Below are 23,931 nucleotides of genomic sequence, written 5' to 3' on the forward strand. Positions count from 1 at the left end.
TGTATCAAAAATCGTAAGTACTTACATATAGGACGGGGCCTGGCAATACAGTCCTCTTCCATGTTTCTGCTGTCACATCATGTCCTGCACGGAGCCGTTTTGGCAGTTCGTTCATTAGGTGCTTTTGCTCAGTTGTTTGTTCCTTTACCCAAAAGTAGTAGTTTAATGCAGATAGTATTGTGGAGGTCCCCTCAGTAGGGGCATGACTGAGTCTACCAGACTTATTTGTAGATGCAGTAGGCTTCTTGGCAGACTGAATCTGAGATTTCTGCCCTGGGTCACATTTGTTAGTGCTGACTTCTAAGCACATGGAGGAAAAAATGGTCTTTTTTCCTGTATGGCTTACAGTCTCTGTTTAGTCAGATCTTCACTATCCGGGGATGTTTTGGTTGGGTTTTGCCGGAGGTGGTGTGTTGCAGTTGCCTCTGCACAGACCCAGCTTGATCTGACAGGGTTAACTTAAGTATTGTTATTCGTGTCAAGGCGAAAAACAGAGTGGTGATGTTTATTTGGAAGCCCAGTGGATTCAAGCCAGCCCAGTCGGTTCTGAGCTCCTAGGACATAGCACTGACTGCCCTCCTGTTACCATAAATAATGGGCTGGTGATTTTATGGCTTGAAACATGTATAGAAAGAATCCTGATGAACCAGATGAGATTCTACTATAATAAATACAATAAAAGCAATTTTTCTGCAATTGAAAAAATTCTTATTTTTCTGTGTTAGAGTAGTGAAAAACTCTAAAGCAGATTTACTTTTTGAAGAAAGTTTTGACTGGGGGAGGGAAATCATTTAGCATGCTTGCTGAATGTATGGGACGTGCTAAATGTATAGGTCTTAAGGAAGAGCTTACATCCTTAATGTATAGGAACAGGAAGAGCTTAAAAGGAAGTGTGAAGAGGAACAAGCAGGATGTGTAGGTGGAGCCAAGGGAGCATGGCAGATTTAAGTGGCCTAAGAGTTACCTCCTTTCTTGCAAAAAACTAAATCTCTCTCTTTTTTTTTTTTTTTTTTTTTTGTAAACCCCCAAATTCAAAAGCTTTTCTGATGAGTCTAAATTCATTGCATTCAAATCTACTCGGAATAATACTATGCTAACTAATACTATAATACTATACTAAAAACTGGTGCCATTATTAATGCTGTGCATTTTTGTTCCAAGTATCTGATCTCTGTTCTTTGTCTTGCCATTGCAGCTTATTATGAAATTGTATTCTTTATGTTCAGCAGTCTGAAGTGTTGCAGCATGCGTTACATTATCTTTGAAATAATGCCTTGTGCTTGTAAAGGCTTTATAAGAAAGGTACACTTTTTCACAGTGCTATTGAAATGTATTGAGAGCTTTCTGTCCAACTTAGCTTCCTCTTTCTTAAGCTGATTAAAAAAAAAAAACATTTTTATATACTTTAGAAGTTTGGTATACATAGTAATGAATCCTGTTAGCACTATTATTTTACATCCTTTGTGTAGTGAAATCACAAACAGAGTCAAAAATGATTTAGTGAAGGTAGAGAAAGTGTTAGGGTTTTTTTGTTAGTTTGTTTTCCACCTGCCGTTGCACGCCCTCTACCACTTTTTTAAACTGAATTATGTTCCTACTTTAAGTCATATCATGTGGATGGTGACTAAAAGTTGATACTGTATTGTGTCCGTCTGTCAATAATTTAAGGAACTATCACATTTCCAGTATATGCTTTTGTATGTTTTTAATATCACATTTCCATGCTATGTTTTTTGTATGTTTATTGGCGGTCTTAGTAGGAGGCCGGGGTGAAAGGGCAGGGGAATTGGAAGTCTCTGACTTAACAGTAGAGGTTAACAGTAGAGGTCAGACCTTTAAATCATAGCTGCCTGGGTGAGTTGAGCTGAGAAACGTGCTGAGGTACTGTAACTCTTTGGCTGTTCTGAGGACTTTAGTTATCAGTTCTGAACTTTATACCCACTTCTTTTTCCCTGTGATGAAATGTTTAGCTCATCGAGGGAGAAAGATATTTTAATATTCATCTTATGAAAATTCAAAGTCTGTCTTTTATGTCTGTGCTGAGGTGACTTTATCAGTCATCATTTGATCACTCTCAAGAAAATATTACTGAAATGTGTTTGCCATGTCTATTAATTCAGTGCCAGAAAGCACACTGTGGCCTGCTGCTATTCTTTTTACAGATTTTGTTTTGCTTTTGTTTCTTTGAATTAGAGCAGTAAACACTGTTCTTCCTGAGTAAATGCTCCCTTTGAATGGCGTGATCGTTGAACTCATGGCTCTGTGGATGTAAATAGTTTTTGAACGTCATGTTTAGTGTTCTAAGTATCTGTATTACATAGTGTCCAGTACATATTAGTATATCATTAACTTCACTTTTAGTGCAACAGGGACTTTGTTTTTAAAAGGAATATCGCAACAGTATTTCCTCCAAAAATACGTGTATACATCTCTAGCAGCTTCTTGGTTATGCTCTTTAAACAGTAGTTTACAGCTGAAATGTAGATCTAGTTGACCTCCTTGCAACAGCTGCTAATTGAGCTAACACTGCTGCTGGAGAATGACTTACTAGTACAGATTTGAAGGAATTGCACAGAACGCTGTTGGACGTGCTTGGACTGCAAATCTAACCTGCACTCCTACCTGTATTCCCACACTGTAGCTGTAGCAGCAATGATTGGTGCTTGCATTAACTTAAAGAGTAGTAAACGGTTTAGGTCCCAGGCTTGCCCTGTCTCTGGTTCTCAGCTCAGCTGATGCTTTGCAGTGACAATGTAGGCAAACTCATTTACCTGCTGATTGTTACTGGATATCCTTCCCAAAAGAGCGCATGGAAGAAAAAACACAGGCTATCATAGCTGATTAGGAAAGAGATCTTGAGCATCTCAGCGTAAGAACTGCGGTAAGAGTTCTGCACGGCAAGTGCAGAAGTTTGAGAAAGTAGGTAAAAATATGATATACGCAATCTATACCTCAGACTTCAATATTTCAGTAACATAAAATACTTTCTAAGTGGCCCATATCCTCAAGCCTGGGTGGTGGTCACCTAGATTAACCAAATAGAGTCATAATCTCAACCTCCATAGAAAACACAGAGACTGAAAGTGCTGCGAAGGTTGTCTAATCCGCTCCTTTGCCCCAAGGTGAGATTACTGTATCTCTATCATAGCTGAATGAAGTTTGTCTGACTTGTTCTTAAAGACCTCCAGGGATGGAGATCTCTAAGATCTCTGTAGCTTCGTCAGAAAACTGTTCCACAACTTTCATAACCCTTATAATCAGCAAGTCCTTTTCTTAACATCCAATCTAAAAATTCCTTGCTGCGAATTAAACCTTTTCCTAATGTCCTCTGACAAGTACTACTGCATACTGTGAACATGGAGAAGAGACTATTCGCTAGCCCTACTTTCTCACATTCATTTCATTTCCAGGTAGCATAAAGATGACAGTATTTAAACAATAAATAACAATAAATGTTCTCTCCTCTGCCTCCCTTGTCAGGGGTAGATGAGCCTGGCTGTTTCTTCAGCTTTGGTGCTCGCTCTAGGTGAACACTAGAGTTTCAGAGCATGTTTGTTTCATCTTTTCTTTGTATTTATAGCGTATGGCAGATGAAATCTGTGTTGAGGACTGTAAGTGTTTAAGAGTTCAAATGACTAAACACATTTTAGAAGTGCCAGTGCTGAACTTTCAACAAAGGCCACTTTGTTTCAAAATGCTAAGCAGTCATTGAATTTAAATGACTATATTTAAAAAATGCAAAACTGATACAGTTTAGCTAAAAATCTCCTCCTTTTGTTTAACCTTTCCTCCTGATTATGAAGATGCCATGATTTTATTAGTTCTCTAGTTACTGTTGTCTTCTGGTGTTGGCATGACCTGATCTACTTCTGATGTCAAAACAAGCAGAGGAAGGAGGATGTGGAAGGAAAACTTTGCAGTATAAAAAAGTGAAAAGATTTAGAGGTTCAAAGTGTTCGTTATTTGTGGAGATACAGAACTCACCTTTAATTAAAAAGAAAAAAAAAAGGCAGTCTCTGTTAATCTTTGTTTGCATTTTCCAATTATTTAAAAGCTATTATTTAGTTAAAACTAAACAGTTACTGAAAACGGTGGACATCCTTGCGTCATCCCCTTCACCGTTCTAACTACAGTCTTGAACGAGCTGTCTTTGATGGCTTGTTTTTTAAATCCATCTTTCTCATGGACACTATAGCAGCAGTGCACTCCGGGAGTTCTCTGCTTATCATGTATTCATTGTCTGATAGTACTTTTTCTTGAATGTTTCTAATATAAAGACAGGTTTTTTGTTTTTAAACCAAATCTTGTTTCTAATCTATATCCTATGATTAGAGTATTATGTTTTTAATCAGATTTCCACTAGGAAATAAAGACTTTCAGTATGTCATGTCTGCAGTTGTTTGAGAATGACTAGCTGCTTTTCCTCACATTGTTTAAAAAAAAAAAAAATGCTTGTTTCATATAAGAATTTGATGTGCCTCAGTGTGTCGCACTCATTGCAAAATGAGTGGGAGACTGCATCAAAGATGCTTTCCCTTCCCAGAGAAGGGAAATCTGCTAAAAATCATACAGTAGGTACAAGTTGTGGGACTGTACCAATCTGCCAGCAACTCATGCTATTTTGGGGTGGATTTTGTTCAGCGTATAGAATGTACGTACTCTATAGCTGGTCAAAATAAATTAGACTAAAATCCAATGCGATGCTCATAGATTGTTAAACGAAATGCGGATGTCTTAGCTGTGTTGAAAGGTCAAAGCTAAGGCTAGGAACTTTGTTGATTTAGCAGTATATGAAGTAGTGATGCCTGAGCATGCTACTTTGTGCACCCAACACCTACTTTAATCCAAAATTCTTTAATTGTTTCTATACGCTAGTGAACAGAAATTCTGAAGTAATGCTGTGACCATTTTTCAAAGTAGTAAATTGAGAAGTTGAAGTTAAATGACTTGTCAAAAGTCCCTGGTCCCAGTAAGAATCCTAAAATCCTGGTGGCAGTCGTTCTTCTCTCACAGCAATACCTCTAATAAGACATAGTGGTTAAAATGTACAGGCATATCCATACAACATACAGAATGTTCTTCATCAACAGCTCCCAGTGTAGTAAAACAAACAGTCTGTGAGAGATCTTCATGCTGTAGTCCAGAATTTCTGCTTCATAATGAGTATTCGTTCATGCTGAGTGAAATCTGAAATGTCTCGCTGTTGCGGCAGGAAGCTAATTCTTTGTTCACGGAGATCTATGTTTAATGCTGTTAATGTTTTCATTTCATTCACTTGTTAGGACAATAAAAGAGATTGTATTCTTGGCAGATTGACATAAACCCTGCCAAATTAGAACCGCTGGCAATTTGAACTTTTGCCATTCTGTTGCTGAGAGAAGGCAACTACCTTCTGAGCTGTTCTTTACAGCTTGCAATAAATACTGGGCAGACCGGGCAAAGCAGTCCCTTCTCAGGATGCTGTTGAGCCACCGGAGCTGTTCACACTGTGGGCAAGGCCTCTGCCTGACTGCATATGTACAATTAGGTTTTTGGGCGTATGTCTGTGTTACAGTCAGAAGTGGATTACAGTGTGGAAAACATACCTAGGTCTACTGTTCAGTAAATTAGCTCAGATAGCAGTCATGCTTGAGACATGACATCATGGGCTTGTCAACTAGGTCCGTGCTGCTGATGATTCTCTGCAGTGAATACTCAAGTCAGGTGAGACCACCCCACCTCACTGCATAATAGATGTAACTTCAATTATTATAGCAGTCTTCTTAGTCACCTGATTTAAGTCATAATCTTGTTTTATGCTCTGCTGAGTTTCCCTTCTGCACTAGCCTGGTTGCCTGCAAGGTCATAGGATCGCAGGGTAATTCTGGTTGGAAAGGACCCCAGGATGTTGTCCAGTCCAACCTGCTGCTTAAAGTAGGGTCAACCATGAGGTCAAAGCAGGTTACTCAAGGTTTGCTCAGGAAAGTTTTGAGTAGCAAATTGCTAAAGGATTAGAAGCTAATTCTAAAAGCTTTATGAAGCATGTCAGAAGCAGGAAACCTCATAAAGAATGGAAAAGGGGAGGCAAAGGAGAAGGCTGATGACCGTCTGCATATGAAAGGAGCGCTCCAGAAAGACAATACCATCGCAGGAAGGCTTATTTCTCTCTTTACATCAGCACTGGAAAAGTTTTTTTTGTTTGTTCGGTTTTTTAAATGATGAGATGAAGCATAATTGATACTAGGATCAGCAATACTTCTCCCGTGCTCTAAATATCAGACTGCTCAAGTACTGAGCTGTGGCACAGATGCAACCCCTCTGTCAAGATGAGCTAAAGCTCTGACTGTTGAAAACTGAGATACACTGGGGAAGGAATCACTTCACATACACCCTGCTCCCTTTCTTTTTTTTAGAAGCACATACACCCTTTGCAAACACCTACACCCTGCTCCCTTTGCTGTTTTCGTTAGCGTTCGCTAGTAGGTTCCCTCAGAGACAATCTCGGAGAGAAGCATGGGCAATGCTTTAGGACTGCTACATTCTTCAGGCACTTATGCCTGAAGGCTCAGGCTCCTGCTATGTTAAAGGCTTACTGGATTTTCAGATCATGTGCTTTAGTCTCATTAATTTGAATATGCCATTTTCTGAAAATGCATACTTTAAAATCTGGAGCAAGAACAGTTGTGTGGTTTTTTCTTTGGTTTGGGTCTTTTTTTTTGACTTGTATAATGCCTAAAGAATGGTTTAAACTGTGAATTTGGGACATTATGTGCAAATGATAAAAACACTGATAGCTGAGGCTGTCTTCTATAGGAAAAATAAAGCGGAACAGTGGGGAAAATCTAGATGGAGAGTAGGATTGATTGTATTCAAGGGAGGAAAGAAGGATTTGCATAGCTTCTGTGTTGGGACTTAATAGCCACATGCATCTGAAAGTAAGCATAGTATAAATGTTCTTCACGGCTTTTTTATGCAAGACGCTATTTATGCTTAAAGGTATGGAAGGACCCTTTCATATTAAAACTTCCTGTTCTTTTGATTTACCAAAAGTTAAGTAAGGAAAGGAAGATTAAAGAGGAAGGAAAGACTAAACAGATTGGTGTTTCTGGAAGCTGAGACTGCAGAACAGCTTTTCATGCAGGACATGAATTATGCTTATAAATAAGAAGCACTGTCTTTACAGGTTTTTTGTCTCAGCGCTGCCATGGAAAAATATCACATGTAGAGATTTAGCTGTGGCTGAAGTCCCAGTTCCTAACAGGGAGGAGGAAGTACTAGTTACAGAATATGAATCTCCCTCTCTCTCTCCCCCTCCCTCCCTCCCTCCCTCTCTCTCTCTCCCCCTCCCTCCCTCTCTCCCTCTCTCTCTCTCCCCCTCCCTCCCTCCCTCCCTCCCTCTCTCTCTCTCCCCCTCCCTCCCTCCCTCCCTCTCTCTCTCTCCCCCTCCCTCCCTCCCTCCCTCCCTCTCTCTCTCTCCCCCTCCCTCCCTCTCTCTATCTCTCTTTTTTTAAAGGAATGAAGATGCTATAATATTAAACTGTTAAACTGAACATAATACTTTCTTTTGTAACTAATGCATCTAGCTGTTAAATTCATAGGTACTGTAGTAATTACTGTAGTCTATAGTAATTAATATAAAATTCTGTCATCTAGAATAGTTATATTCGCAGAGAAAATAATAAGGTTTCTGTGCACTTTCCTGCAATGAAATATTCTTTGAAAGCTACAGCTGACAAATTTGTGAATGATATTAACTGCAGAACAAGGGAGAAATACCCCCTCTCTCTTAAAGTTAAATCAAAAACTGGTATCAATGATAAAATATTAATCGACGTGCAGGAAAAAACTATGACAGTAAAACTTTGAAGTTGATTACAGTATATCATTCATACATTATCAAACTTTAGGAATTAAGTTTTCTTCTTGTTTCTATTTTATATTTCTTTATCTAAAGAACAATTAAGTTCATGTGATGGAAACTAAGTACAAGACATTCATCTTGGTTTGCATGCTACTTGGATAATTTGTCTAACGCTAAAGATACCAGCCAGTTGCACTGGCTTCTGCTTCATTTTCAGGGATAGGTTTGGGTCGAGTAGACTTCTATATGGGGAAGTAGGTGGGATTTGTTGCAGGTGGGATGAAGAAAGGCTAGAGTATAGGACTTAGCACACCTTCAGAAGTGCACTGGACATTTAACATGGTTGTTAAGTTAAACACCTTGTTTGAAGGAAAAAAGTACAGGTTGAATGGATTACTGAAGCACAAATTAGTGCCACCCTATTTCTGTGCTCACACAATTCCATTTTCAACACAGCTGAGGAAGAAAAGCAATCTAATTACTTAATATCAAGCAGTTGCATCTACTCTTTGTATGAAAAAGGTGACAAAATACGTCTTGAAGACTAAAGACCACTGTCCCAATATTGCTAAGTATTGCTTGCATATTTTTAAGAAATTGGTGTTCCCCCAAATATAGGAGGTCTTTGTTAACATGTTCTTTTCATCATTACTGTGAATCTAGATGTTAACATCAAATGAGCAGTAGGCTTATTTGTTGCCTGAGACAAATATATCTTCAAATTGAGATAGGATTAATGAGCTAATGAAAGTAGCAACTTGCTGCTTGGATAGGATGGATAGACATTATCCCATTTGGAACAATTACAATTACTCTTATAGTAACTCTTTCCCAAAGGTATTGTTAACGCAACCACAATTTTTGCAGGAACTTTTATTCATGTTCTCCCTTCCCACTCCTGTTGAGCAGAATAGATTTCATCTAAGAAAAGGTGGGCTAATTTTGTTCTGTTTTAATAAATTGGGTTGAAGTAGGAATTGAAATGACAAGGATAGTATTGTAAAGATAAGCTAGGCCACAATGCATATGGCACCCAATATGAAGGGTAATGATGGAGAAGATTGGGGGGGGGGGGGAACAGAAGGGTCCCCAGAAAATTTGGACCCGGGGAAAAAGCATTTGCAGATTGTGAAGCAAAAAAAAAGATTTTAATATGTGGTCTTTGTTCCTTGCTACCTCTTTTTTTTTACCCCCTACAAGCTGAAGTGATCGTTGTTTTCCTGTCCTACCATGCTTTACTTCCACAGCAGCTGCTTAGTGAATCTTCTAGCCTATGTAGTCTGTTCGTTTTTTGTGGAATAGGGACCTTTTTAATACATAAAGACAGGGGCCCGTTTCAAAAAGAAGAGACGATGGGACTTTGATCAAAAATCTTTTAAAAAAAAAATATTTCTTTAACCTACAGATCTGCAGAAAGGAATGCAATGCATAGGAGCAAATTAAGGATTTTTGGAACACATGAAAATGACACTCATGTTCCTTATCTACTTCTTGTATTTATTTTAGGTTTGCCAAAATGAGGAGAGGAACCATTCCACAGAAGAACTTAGCAATTCTGAAATCCAAGAGGAGTTAAAAAAGGCTAATAGCCTTCCTAGTTTGACACCTGGAACCAAAACAGCAGATAAAGACAAGCAACCCAGAGAAGGTTTTTTTCAGTTTCTTGGAAGCTTATTTAATATTGCATCAAAATCTTCTTTGGTAGAATCTAAACCGTCTACCTTCCAAGATGAACCCAACAGCTATGAAAAGGATTTACAGAACAGAAACACCCTTCTGGCAGATAAGCATCCAAAGAATCTGAAAATTGAAGAGCCTGTCTGTTCTACAGCTAGAATAAAAGAGGATTCTGTAAATAAAGATGACACCATCTTAAACAACATTGGGAAAGATATCTCACAGGACCTACAAGGAGGCCAGAAACGATCTGCAGATGTGCCAAAGTAAGTTTCATAATTTAATATGAAATATGTCAATGCTTGTGTGTGTGCAGAGCTAGACTGACCAAGTTCTGCCAAGTATATATGGCAGATGACTGTCATTTCTAAGGGCAATTTAGGATGTCACTGACTTGACCTTGTGCAATACTCTAGTACTAATTATTTACTTCTTATTAAAGAAATGTTGAGAAGCCAACTGCAACAAATACAACTTTAATGAAGCTTTTCTAGAACTCTCCTGACCATGAATAGGCCAGTGTAGACCCCATGTAAGTGTTAAGAGAGAAAAGATGTAGCATTCAGAAATACATTCTGAATTTTAAATCTGTGAAAAAAGTACAAAGAGAATTTATTTCCTTCTGTGTCGTGGGCTAAATAAAGGTCTAAATATTTGACTTCCCTTTTATATCTTATTAGTTCTGTATTTTTACTTCTGCAAATAAGGATTCTGCATTTTTAAATTATCTTTCGTGGATCATTTGACTTGGTGATTTTTTGCTGATGTATTTTGTTTCCCTTTGTTCTTTGGGCTTTTTCGGTCATCTAAAGAATGTTACATAAAATACTCAATTAGCCTAAATATGGTACATCTTTTCAGTCCTGCAATATTTCCAAAAAGCATTTCCAAAAAAATTAGTGCCAAGGGCATTAATGTGTGAGAATAGAAAAGCTAAAACAAACAAACAAAAACCTCTATATGTTACACTACTTACAGTATTTTAATTTAGTATTTATTTATAGTTTGTAGTATTAAAACACTGTATCTTACAAATAAATCTTTCTGGCCGTGGCATAAACATAGATAATAGTATTCCAAAAGTATTTGTAGTTGTTATTTAGCCATACGTGGGCCAGAATAGCTGAAGTGTGGTGTGTAGGCGTACAATAAGTGTCCAGCTTTTGGCTAGAGCATAGAATATGAACTGCCCCACAGACAATGACTCTGTAAGTAACCTTTACTCAAATTTTCAGTATTGTTCCGGGTATTTATTTGAAACCTTAAGCCAAAAATAATGGTATGGGGTAACTCATAATTCTACTCCGTGCTCCTGCAGTTGGTGAAGGGGAAAGTATGTCTTGGATTTCAGAATGGGAAGATGTACTGAAAAGAAACCTTTTTTTAAAGTTTTAAAATACATTGAGCACAAGTCGAAGTACCTATAGTATGTGAAGTATTTCACGTCCATCTAGGAGGTTGGAGATTCCCAGAGTAACTGCTTAATGAATTTTCTTCCATATCAAGGATGTCTCCAGCACTCTGTCCCTATTACTCAGTAGACCAATGATTATGGGCATCTGTCATTCACCTTTGTATTACAGAGGCTGAGACGGTAGTGATCAGGATTTAAGAAGGGGACATGACACCTATTCTAGTGAACCTCAACCAGTATGCCAGTGTGAAAATTGGCTGTATTTTCACCAAAAATACTGCACCCTTTGTAATAACCTCTACAATAATGGTTGTGTTCTCTTCAGTACATCTTAGTTTTTGGTAGCATGATTGACCAGCTTTTATTATGAATTCTTACTGTAGTAGCACACATCTCATCAGCAGTTTTTCAAAGCCCTGTGTTGCAACCCAGGGCCACTTCATTGATCCAATGTATAAGAAAATTTACTTTTCTTTTAGTTGTTATCTGGAGAGTCCTAGAATGCATTATTCAGTAGACAAAATTATATTCGGTACAGTCTGTTCACCAGTATGTCTAGTTCCTGAACAAACTGTGCATTTCTCGAAACCTGTTTAGCAGGCTGACTTGCTCCATCAGTCTCTTGCTGCTGTTTGCCTTTGCTGTTGTGTACTCTGGAAACGGACAGTCAGATTGTGTGCCATAATGCTAGGGGCTGTGCAGATACATAATAAAAAGCAGTTCTTGCCTCAAAGAGACCTTCAGTCAAAAAAGACAAGAGACATTAACAGGGTTTTTTGTTTTTTTCCTTTTTCCTTTACTCCATGTAGTCTCTTCCATAGAGTATCTCAGCATACTTTCGCTTTCATTTTCTTCAAGTATTTGCTCTTTTTTTACCCTCTCCTCCCAGGCTTTTGATTATATTACTTAGCTTACAATGGTAGTCTGTCCTCTGTCCAATCTCTTTTCTTACTCTTTTCCCCAACAAACTCAGTCTTTTTATATGCTGTACTCTTCTAACATACCTTCAGTATCTCCTAGTTGTTCAGACGAATATGAATCTTGGGGATTCACCTGAAGGCCCAGTATGTGGTGGACTAAACATGGCGGTCGGAGCCTGGAAAGGCAAAGTGGATGAGAAAAGGCCAAGGGCAGCGTTTAAGAAGTCAATCTTTCCTTCTTCTTTGCATCCCCTGGATGGTGCAGGAAAGAGCTGGTGCTCGTATTTCCCTCCAGGCAGAAATCACTGAGTTCCGCTGGCTTTCCACAGCGTACAAATGGGCTTGCTTTGACTTTCCATTTTATTGATGCCTACAACTGTTATTTGTGCTTCTCTCTACCTGAATATACAATGTGAATTCTGCTTTGAAGCAATTAGTAAAGAGAAAGTAAAATGAGAAAATGAGAATGTTGAGGCGGAGGTTTGCACTGTTTACTTTTTTTAAAAGTGTAAGTCAAGGATGCATATTTTCTTCTACAGAAATGACTGGGCCATCTTTGTTCTCTTTTAATTTATGAAAGTTTAAAGGATGTAGAGCAGGTTTTCCTGTTAAGTACTAGCTTCTTTACTAAATATTAACTAATATTGTTCATTTTGCATAGTTAAACTATAAAAGTGCTCCTGATTGCAGACAGTTGATTAGATAGTTTTGCAGAAAGTGCTATGTAGTTAGAAGTGGGTGCTGAATCACATGAAGAATGATGGGGAAACAGATGGAGCAGGAAAAAACAGAATGGTCTGTGGACACCATGAAGCAAAAGGATAGTGTGAATGTGGTCTTCTGCTAATCTCTTGAGGATGGGGTCCCAAAAGAGAGGTGAGGCATTGTGTTAGTGATCTGTATATATTCAAAGGCACTGTAGATTCCATTGGTTATTATGTTAAATTGTGATTTTAGCATTTAAGTTAAAGACAAGCTGAAGCCTATGGTTTTGCAAATCTATAATGCCACTGCAAATGTGTATTGCTAAGCTTATAACCATTTCTTTTGTCACGAGGGACATTCTGAATGAATTTTGGTTAATTCTAAACTACTGTTAAATATTAAATTAGAGCTTATCTGTGGTAGAGAAGAGGTTGCAAAGATAGGTGGAAGAGGGAAAATTGTTAGATTGCATAATACCGATTAGAGTTGTTCTGAAAAAACCTCTCAAACCTTTCAAAATTAAACACCTACTGAATGGTCTTAGATACATCTACCCAGGCAATTTTATTAACCTCATATCCTTAAAGCAATATATTGCAAAATACAAGGAAATCGGGCTGCTCTGACCTGTAGACTGAGGTTAATTCTGCCCTCTGTGGGAGGCTTGGCTTTTGGAAGAGACTCAAGTTTCCAGGCCTTGAGCCAAGGGAAGAGGAATTCATGAGCTTAGCCTGCGGAGTATGTGTTTGTGAGGGACAAAAGGTGTAGGCCACATTATTTCTTCATGACCCTGGCTGGTTGACTCACAGAGGTAATCAGACCTCAAGGGATTCTGGTCCTTTAGTCCAGAAAGCGGCAAGTGGTAGTGGTAAAGGAGAAGCATAGAGGACAAAACTGTGATAAATGGGACAAAGTCTTTGGGCAATAATTAGTGTGGGCAGCAGTCTAATAATTGCAGCACTGAAAATGGGTTAGGAGGGTTGAGCTAGTTGAGTCTCAATTTACTATATCTATTAGTCTTCCATTTGTCTGGGATGAAGATTTTCTTGCCATTGAAAGGCAAAGCAAACAAGCAATAGGGCTTGTGCTGTTCTGCAAAGTGTTAATGATGGAGGGGGTGAGGTAGGTGAAATATAGTGGGAAAGTAACACTTATTTGGCTGTAAGCGGGAAAAATGCAAAGTAAGTTAATGGCTACTAAGTGCTTTGAAGTTGAGGCCATGTCCCTAATACTCCTGGAAAAAGGCTTCCTGCAGTATATATCTGCTGCGTTCTCAAGAATGCTATTTGTGGTCGTAGGCATTGTACCAGCAGTTGGAAATAACTGCGACGATTTGTGTCCTTTGTCTGTTTTCCAGAAAAAAGGTTATATGAGTAATGGCCCAGAGCATTTCTGTTGACTGCTTGCCATTTGCCTATCTTCTAGTACATTTTTTATTTTTTCTGACATCCAGTAACAGTAAGTGGATGCTGAGCATAATAAAATGCTTGACAATAGTATTTGTGAAACTCTATGGCTTTTTTGGGAGTTCACGCAAAAAATCTTTATTACATGGTTTGCTGAACACGAGTGACGAGATGAAAATCAAAGTTGTACCCACTCTAAGTGTTTTGATTATAAAATTCTGACTGCTAGTTAAGATGCTAATACCCAAATTTGACAAAGTATTTAAGTTCCTGCCTTTTCTCTGAAACTAACAGAGAGCTAATAGTCAAAATACTTTATTGAATATTCTGTCAGTCTCTGCTACTGATAGAGTAGAAGTTAAGATAAGAATAGTGGTTATTTGAATTGGTTGATGAGGTATTGTCTTAGTATCAAGAAAAGCTGTTGTTTTCAGTACTAAATTTTTGTATGACTTAAATTTTCCTATGTTTTATTATGTTTTAATAAAAAAGATTAGATTTGTATCATTTTGCTATTGATAAGCAAGATGTTTAGAGAGGCAAAACAGACATGGCTTTTATGCAAAAACAGACTATTTTATTTTTATAGACTGCTTATATGGAGATGATGGGAGTGTGGTATATACACAACTAATGTAAATACATAAACTAATATAAACAAATTAGTCCCCTAGATAAAAAGCATTTTCATATAACAAATGTTTTTCAACTCCTGGTGAAGTCTTTTCTGTTATGAGCCTTGTGGCTCTCACTTGGATGTGAGAAAGAACTCCCAACCCTAGAACTGCGAGGGTTTCTTAATTGTATCTAGAAGACAAAAGGGGATGGTTTCAAAAGCGTATATTCAAAACCAGTTTGCTTTACACATTGCACCCTCACGGGAACCAAGTCCTCACAAGAGTTTAGTGAGAGCATTGCAAGCTATTTCATCTAAAAAGAGAGGTAGCCTTGAGGAGAGGCAAATTTCAGACCATTTATAAGACCTACTAGGTTATAGGTGGTTGTTTTTTATGTGAAGATTTGGGGGATTTTAAAGTCTAGAAAATTCATTGCTACAAATCTGAGTGCATAGTACTTCCCATCCAAGTCCTATCAGAATCCTGTCCTTTTATTTTGCTCCTTCAGAAATGAAGATGATAAAATCCTTTAGACCTTTATCATTCTGGTTAATGCATTTATTTTAGAGCTTTTCCTTCACCTTTGCGTTACTGGTCAGATGCAGATTCCTAGTCGTACACAGATACTGCCGTTAATTTGTCTGATAACTTACACATTTTGGGTTTCATTTAGTCAGTACTGGCAGCATTCATCTTTCTCAGTATATCCCATTGGCAGAGAATGAAGAATAGATGAACAGAAATTAAATCATTTCATTCTAAGTGATGGTCTTTCCACGTAGGTCCTGGGGAATATTGTAGCAGAGTGGGGAAGCTAGTGCTGCATTTGTCCAGATTGCACCCATCTTGTGATCAGAGCCATGTCCTTCTCTGTGATTGCCAGCACAGAACTAATTTTACAGACGGGACCTGAACGTTTTAAACCGTGGGAGTACACGCAGCATGGCAGTGTCTGTCCATCTTTGAAAGTGTCTGTTGGACAGAAACAGGAAAGTATATATAGTGTATAATTCTATATAGATACACATGTATAGTAATATACAGCCTGTCAGAGATGGGCAGATGTCTGCTTCACTTCTTTATGATGTGTTGGCATGTGAGTGGCCCTGGGGAGCACCAGGGCGGCTGTGCTGACCACTGGGTGATCCTGCTGGCTGGTGCCCCGCACACATCCCACACAGTGGTTTTGATCTAGATAGCTACTTTTAGCCCTAATCAGTTCCCTGATGCAGCTGGCAACACAGGCACTTGAGTGGCACAAGGAGCAGTTTGGGGGTTAGAGAGAAGCATCTGGGGGAGGAAGGAGAAGGATGTCGAGATTTGTCTTTTGATGGAAATTCTGGCCCCTGCCTGCCTTCGCTGACCATGAAAATTCAGCACTGTGCCGTTGCTGGTGCTTGACTGCATGGTGAATCATTGCTGAATGTTACCTGCCGCTTCTCTCAAGGGCATAAACTGTGTGGGTAAAGCTCTGCCATTCTAGGGCAGCAAAATATACCCCAAAATTGATTTTAAAGACCATTTCTGTGAAAGACCAGGCTAGTGGCATCCTGCCACTGATTCCCTTGGGTGAATTGTGGAAGAGGCCTCAGGCAGTGATTGGAGGGGTATACCTAAACTTTCATGAAGGATCTAACGTTAGGTGTGGTAGCAGAAGGATTAATGGTATGTCAAATAACAACAGAAGGCTTAAAGTTATTCTTAAACCTTTTATTCTAGACATATGCATGTGTACACACACACACGCATATATACATACATACATATATATATATACATACACACACACACACACACACACACACACACACACACACACACACACACACACATACACACACACACATATATATGTATATACACACCTCGATTTGAACAAGCTGCCCTTTAACACTACTCACAGACTTTCAGAGTTTGACCAGAGCTAAAGCCTATGTGAATCAACTGAGAGCTCGTTAAGATAAATGTTGTGCTGGGATTAAGCAAACCATTCTCAAAGTTAGGTTAATTTGGAGAATCTGCCACAGGAGGAAAACAGGCCCAGGCCTGCCCACTGGAGAGGTTACCTGCCCAGAGCTGGGATGAGGGCCAAAGGTAAGGTTCTGGCTGGCACCAAAGCAAAGATTTTTATCTTTCTAAAGGATGAAAGCTTCTTAGTTAAAGAATAATTCTTAACAGATGCATGATGCAAAATTGAGCTAAATTAATTAAGCTGAAAATTAACTGGGTTGTTTTTTTCCACTGAATTATTTTTATTAGGATGTTCGGCTATGTTCTCTGTTCAATTTATAGAGAATGTTTCTCAGAAACAATATTTTATGGGACCATTTTAAGTTAAGGAGTTCTTTGCATCTGCAATGTAATTGTTCAGGTGTCCTGGACCATTATCTAGCAATAACGACGTAATCTTCTCAACTTCATCTTTACTGTTGTTGCAGTGGCAAGTAGCAACCACAGTGACTGGATATCGCTGGGTCCCCATTTTAAGTAGACAGCTGGAACTACTGGAATACGCAATCTTTTTTTGCTGCCTCCTCAGATTAAGTGCAGCACCTGAGTAATGCCCCAGATGCAGTTTCCAATATAATCTCCTTTTGATCCATCTGCCTAAGTCCTGTTAGCATCAGTGTGTGTGACAGGGAGAGCGCACTCTTTGTTTCAGGCAGCCTGGAGTCAAAACTCTGTTGTTTCCTTAACATATCCAAAGCTTCAGTCTTTCCTGAGTGTACTAGCTTTACTGCTTCGTTATGTATGAGGAGAGGCTGAGAACTGAGTTTGTTCAGCCTCAAGAAGAGAAAGCTAAGGGGTGATCTTGTTGCTGTCCGTCACTGTCTCATGGGAGGGCTTAGCGGAGATGGAGGCAGACTCCTCTCGGAGACACGCACTGACAGGGCGACAGGCAGCAGGCGAAGCCTGGAAAATGGGATGTTTTGATCCTGGGAAATGTGTTTTCCCTGTGAGGGAGGTCAAACATGGGGGCAGGTGCCCGGGAAGGCTGTGGAGCCCCTGTCCTTGGGGATGCTCAAAACTGGGCAAGACGAGGCCCTAAGCCACTTGGCCCTGTTCTGAGCGGAGGAGTTGAACTGGATGACCTCCTGCAGTCCCTTCCAGCCTATATTAAACTATGATCCTGCATCTAAAGATGAGGCCATTGCACAAAGTAACTTCATGCCATCCATATTCTAAATGTGGTTTGCTTTTTGTTGGCTTTAAAAGCATCTTGGAATCCTCCAACATTCATCAACCGTGAGCCAGCACATGGCAACACGTGACTCTGCTCATCCCCAACTCCCTGCTCCCCAGAAAAGGCAGGGAATTTGAGCACCTGGCTTTCTTAGTGTCTGCTGCGTTGTCTGACAGAGGGGAAGGAAGGGGGAGCGAACTGAAATACCAAGAGGAGGAAGAGGGGGGTGGCTGTCAGCTATATGCACGTACGTATGCGTGCATGTTTTGCACCCCTGCATGGCAGGAGGGTTGTCTGCTGTTGAGGTGTTGGGGAAAGGTGGCAGTGAAGAGCTGGGAGTGATCCCTGGTTCTTAGTTTTGGTGTTGGTCTTGCAGCTGCTGGAAGGGGGTCAAGCCTCAATCTGTATTCTCTTCCTTCAGAATCAAGAATACAATTACTCTTCCAGATATGGAAGATAATGAAGAAGTAGTACCGCAAAGAGCAAGAGGAAGGAAAAACATTCCTTCCAAGGTCACAGAGGCAACACTTGCTTTTCTTAAAGTTGTAGTTGGCTCTTAATTGTCCTTACAGAGCATTAGGTTGAAATTTCCTGCAAAGTCTGCTGTGTGCAAATCCATGTGTGTATTTCAGAAGGTCAAAAGTTTGGTTTGAGCAGTGTGAAGTCCCAGGCCATGAGGTATTTCAAACCTCACATTGAAATCATGAAGTTATCCCCTCTGGCTAAGAAATCATTTTCTTTGATCTACATCATGTATGGTGACTTTTCAGTTAGTCCACAGTGGCTTTTTTTCTGTAAGGCTTATATTTTTTTTCCATCTGTGAAGACCTAACATGACTGCAGAAGGCAGCTATCTGAATAAGTGGGGTTCAAACAGAAGATTTTTCAAACAAGTAACTTTAAGATAGTTCTTTCCAGACAAAGGACCTAAATATAATTTTTAAAAAGTAAGTTGTCAGTTAAATATGCAGTAGGAAAAAACTAAGTAGGAAAAAATTAAAACAATTAACAGGAACATAATTTTAAAATAGGGAAGGATAGACAGGAGGCACAAAAGACATACTGATTTAGAACAGTGGTTTTCAGCCTGTAGTGTGCCGCTCTCTCTGGTCCCTGAACTATTTCTGAGGGGTCTGTGAAAGGAAATTAGGAAAAACATGCTCCTGTGCCCTTGAAAAGGCTGAAGACTCACTCCCAGGTTGGAGAGAACGTAGCTAGGAGTGAGGTATGAGGAGAAAAATGGCCACTGCATATCTTGGGAGAGCCAAGTGTTGTGTGCTGCAGAAGGAACTAAGCCCACCTTTCCAGGAGCTGTGCACTCCTGCTTACACAGTGCTCAGCATGAGCTAGGAAGCCCGAAGCCAGGCAGTGATGGTAGGTGTAAGGGCTTTCTAGCCTGGGTGCCGTGCTGTGCAAATGCAGCTGTGGGGATCTGGGGTGCTATATCCATGTAGCATTGTATCATGCTGAATGATCCTCCTGGATCTACTGGGAAGTAGTCTCAGGATATCTGCAATCTGCTTTATTATATAGTATAAATATAGAGATTTGGAGGGGCCGCCATCTTGGTAACATCCCCTTGAAAAAGATGCAAATAATGGTAGGCTTTATGGATGCATTGAAATGAGGCATTCAAAGTAGTCAAATTTGTCCTGCTTCAGGGCTCCAAAACTCACAAGCTTGTTTTATGCCCTAATGCCGCTTTTTATGTAAGTTACACAGATGTCTGTCACATGAGATGTGTCAGTAGATGGCCTCCTCTCCTACTCGGCTTAGCCTTCTCTGAACTTTTTAGTTCATAGGTTTTTTTTCTTCTGGAATAGAAGAAACCACTACAGGCACCTACTCTGACAAATTTAAAGTAATTTGTGTTGACATCTTCTCTTGTTGCTGTCAAGCTGTCTTTTGTGAAACTGAATTTAGGCTTTGTAGGGAATTGAATAGCCTCCCATGAAGAAAGGAAAGAAGGAATCTCCCAGTATTTGAAATATGAGGCAGAACTGCACATGAGTTAATCAGGCTTTCATCTATATCCTCACATGAACTGTAAAGAAAATTCTGTGCAAAGAGTTTTTAAGGTAAGTTGTGAAATGACATAGTCTTTTGATGATCAGAGGTGAACTGTTACGTTAAATGTCTATGAAACAAGTCTCTAGTGACAATTTTAAAAGATTTTGTGTGACACAGCCTGGAGAAGGAAATATAAGCTTCTAAATGTGTTTCATAAGACTTACGGCAAGATTTGGAGCAAGCCAGCTGAGTTCAGCTGTAGCATGGGAACATGGTTTTTCATTTTTTAAACATCTTACTATTGTCTGTGCGTTGTTCAGATTTCAGACATCTCCACATGCTCTAGAAAGAAAGGCGCTGAGAATAAAAGGCCTTTTGGCAAAAACTTTATAAAATATTCTGAGCAGCAGATTCTTGGTCAAAGATCAGCAGATCCCTCGATTGCCCTGTCTGCAGTGGAGAGGTCGGTTCCTTTTTAAAAGAAATTCTTGGTAGAGTCAAGTCTGTAGGATAGCAGAGCTGTGTGGTAGGAGACACTGACTGAGTAGAGCTACAGGATGAGGCCTTCTCCTGGGATAAGCTGTTACTGGCATACCGTGACTAATTGCTGAAGAAAGTAGCATCCTCTGGGAGAAAATAGTGTCGGGTTCGTGAGCAGAGGAATTGAGGCAATGGAGGGTATGTTCAGGGAAAGAGGAGCATTCAGGGCAAAGAGGACAGGAGGGATGTAGTGAAGCCCAGCTTTGTGAAGGGGAGGAAGATTGTTCGCAAAAGAAAGAGTCTCTCTAGGGTATAAGTAACCCATCTCTGAGTAAGAGCGTCATTCAACAAGCAGCACAAACAACGGTCTCCGCCATGGTAGTTTTGGCCCTTGACACTGCTAGAAAACAATGTCAGGACTGGAGGGCTAAGGGATATTAAGGCCTCAGCCTTTAACCTCAAGAGACTTGAATTTTAAATGCTTGCTTGGCTTGCAGATTGGGCTAAATAGGACTGAAATTGGAATCTTCTCACTTGTTAGGCCCATAGAAACACAGAGGTCCTTCCTTCCCCATCCTCTGTTAAACGTATTTTACTGGCTCCGCAACCAGCTGCAGATGCTGCTAGTCAGGGTCGGGTTTGTGCACAGAGCTCTGTAGGGCAGATTTTTCTGAGCCTTGCTCAGACTTCAACTACAAATTGATCAATTGGAGCATAAAAGTCACTCAGAAGACAAAAGGAGAGTAAAAGAATTGGAAGAAAGGATAAAAGGCACATGCAGGCAAGGGAAAAAAAACTCTGTATTTGTTTTGCCTGAGAGCGTATAATAAGTGGTACGAGTCTTAATTGGGATTAGTGCCTCAAATCAGAGTAAATAGAGCACCGTGTCATGCCGGGTTCTGCTTTCCTTCCCTCTGAAGGCAATAGTCAATAAAATTAACCTATTTATCCCATTTCTGGATGCCCTGGGGTTTATGAATTATTGAGTTCATGGGAGAAATCTGAAAGCAAAATTGAGCACAGGAAACAAAAACAGAAAGGTATTTTCCAAGCATGTGTTAGAACATCAGTTCTTGGCATATGTTTATAGATAAATTCTGAATTCTTCCTGCTGCCTATCAGAGAAAGTCTCAACTGCAGAATGAAAGATGTTCTGTGCAAGTTAATTGTGATCAAGCAGTTTATTCAAAATACTGCTTTGTTTGTGGTGGAAACAGGCGCTCAGTACCTCGCCATGCCATTACTGTGTTCTCTTTAAACACCTGATATTACTGCTTTCCTTTTCAAGAGTCCATAAAGCTTGTGTGGAGAACTGGTGTTGTATTCTGCATGTTTTCTGTTTGCTCTGTATTTGGAACATGCAGTATTCTCTTCGTTTTCTTAAAATAGATGTTATCTTTGTTCAGGACAGTTGTAGGCTGACTTTCATTTTTGAGATTGACCAAAGTATGGGCAAACTGGTGGATTTTGTAAAAGCTTGACAGTGTAACCTTCTGATTATTTAGAACGTTTTGACCCTATTGCAACTCCACTGTAATAGGAGCGGTTACTTGGCAAGGGTACTTCTGAGGGAGAGCATGATCAGATCTTACATATTCTTAAGACCTGTTTTTGTTATTGCTGTGACTTTGATGCCAAGTGAATACAGTGTGCTGTAGGACTCGACCAATCCTTCCTCCTTCTAGGATTTTTAGGATCTCTAGAGTTTTGAAAAGTGTTTTCCCAATATAGATGACAGTTTTCTGTGAAGAGGTAGAAAATGATCTAACTCAATTTTTTTTAAAATTGTTTATTTTTCTCTCTCTCTCTTTGTCCAACTGCGTTATTTTCTTCTGATGAGGAATGCGTATGTTTGTTTGAAGAGATGTGAATGCTGAAGATAGCAACTTAAACAAGTGGTGTGTGTGATGTTTAGCAGCTACCACTGTTGGTATCTCTGGAAACCGAAACAGTGGTATGGAAAGACTAAACGTAGGCACCTAACTTTGCAAATGCATGGGAGACATGGTGTTTACACATGACTTTCCTGTTTCTTCTCTAACTTAATATAACTAGCTTATAAATCCTATTTTGAGATACTGCTGTAGGCTTCATCAGGGCTAATGCTAAAAATATACCTGGCAAAGTAAAATGAGTATATAGATGAGTGTTTATATCTCTGTTTTAATATTATGGGTATGAATAATTTTGCTTGTAGTTCAGTTGTACTCTTTGCATGTCCAAACACTGCACAAGGAGGGACTTTACCTATGATTGTAAATAGTACTAAATCCCCACTCTAAAACAAAATTAATATTCAAATAAGAATCTATGCCTCTAAAACCTAAAGAGATTCTATTTTAGATGATAAATGCACTCCCTTGTTATGTTTTTCTGTACCTACTGAGAGGATACACTCAAATCCATACAGACTATGTATTAAGTTGTAGCTACTCAAAGATTCTCAAAGAAACAAAACTATTTTGCTGGGTGAGTCTTCCTTAGTGAAAGGTCTTTATGTGCTATTTTAAGTTATTTGTCTTCATCTCTGCATCTGTAGTAACTTTTCAGTAAAAGTGAACTACCTGTAAGCTGCAAAGAACTTACAAAAATATTATCAAATGGCTTTTTGCCTATTGCAGTGCATTTATATTAGAAATCAAAATCTTAGCTAACTTGATCTTATTTTTCAAGAGATTCTTCTGAAAAGAATATGACAATTGCAGAAGGGCGAGCTGCCACTTCCAGCCAACAGTTTAGCAGACACAAAGTCAGACCGTAGAAGAGTTTGAGAGGTTTTGTTCTTAGTTTAGGTGGGAACTATTGCAAAATGGAGTTTTTGCACGGTCTGAGGATCAGTGTTTCCCTAAGATGAAGAATCGAGAAGGTAACATTCACATTCATAATATCATTGCTCTATTTTCGGAAGTATTCTTTAACCAAAAAAAGGGGAGGGAAGAAGCATTAGAAAGGAAGATGAAGATTTATTTCTTTTAAGAAAAAGGAGATTTTGCTCCTTTAGAAAATTGAAAGCTAGTGATAGGCTCTGAACTTATTCAGAGTACACCAGAAAGAGCAGTGAAGATCAGGAGCATGATTTTTCCATCGAGATTCTTTTGTTTTTCAGTTTTTGCATTAGTTTGCTTTGTTACTAAATTTAAGACTGATGACTGACTGGATCTACCAATTCCTCCTGTGTTTCTAGGCTTTTCATTTGGATATTTCTTTTAATATTCAAATAGTTTTCTTTCTTACCTGATCTTCATTCACTATCTTTTCTTAGTACTTTGCGGTTCAGAAAGCATCCTCTGTTGTGTTTTCTTTTTCCCATGTGTGCTTTGCTTCTCCTGGTCCTCTTGCTTATTACTTTGTTGAGAGTCTGGGTAAGAATTCAAATTTCAGTTCTATATTTTTATGAACATTAGTAGGATTTAAAAAAAAATCAATATTAAAATATAGGCATAATTTGATAGGGTATAACATCTTCATGAAAGTATGTTTATTTCTGTCATTGAAAATGTTGGCTTGCAGTGGCATCTGTAAATAATAATTCCATTGTCTGGTAGAAAGCGAATGATGGAAGTCATTTATAGCAACATACAGTTTTGCTTGTAGTCTAAGTTGGCTCTTTTCAGTAGAAGATAGCGTATGTATTATTTGTTGCCCAAATCAATATGTATAAAGAGCAGAAAAAGGAGG

General features: G+C 39.2%; 1 protein-coding gene across 6 annotated transcripts in view; it reads left to right on the top strand.

Annotated features, from left to right (window-relative positions):
• Positions 1-23,931, top strand: part of CRYBG3 (crystallin beta-gamma domain containing 3) — a 124,214-nt gene that overhangs the window by 48,816 nt on the left and 51,467 nt on the right. For all 6 annotated transcript variants that reach the window (XM_068909292.1, XM_068909262.1, XM_068909274.1 and 3 more), the window contains one exon: positions 9,347-9,783. In XM_068909292.1, the coding sequence (XP_068765393.1) occupies positions 9,347-9,783 (437 nt within the window). The remainder of the gene's footprint in view (positions 1-9,346; positions 9,784-23,931) is intronic.

This window comes from Struthio camelus, chromosome 1 (genome assembly GCF_040807025.1).
Source record: "Struthio camelus isolate bStrCam1 chromosome 1, bStrCam1.hap1, whole genome shotgun sequence".
NCBI lineage: Eukaryota > Metazoa > Chordata > Aves > Struthioniformes > Struthionidae > Struthio > Struthio camelus.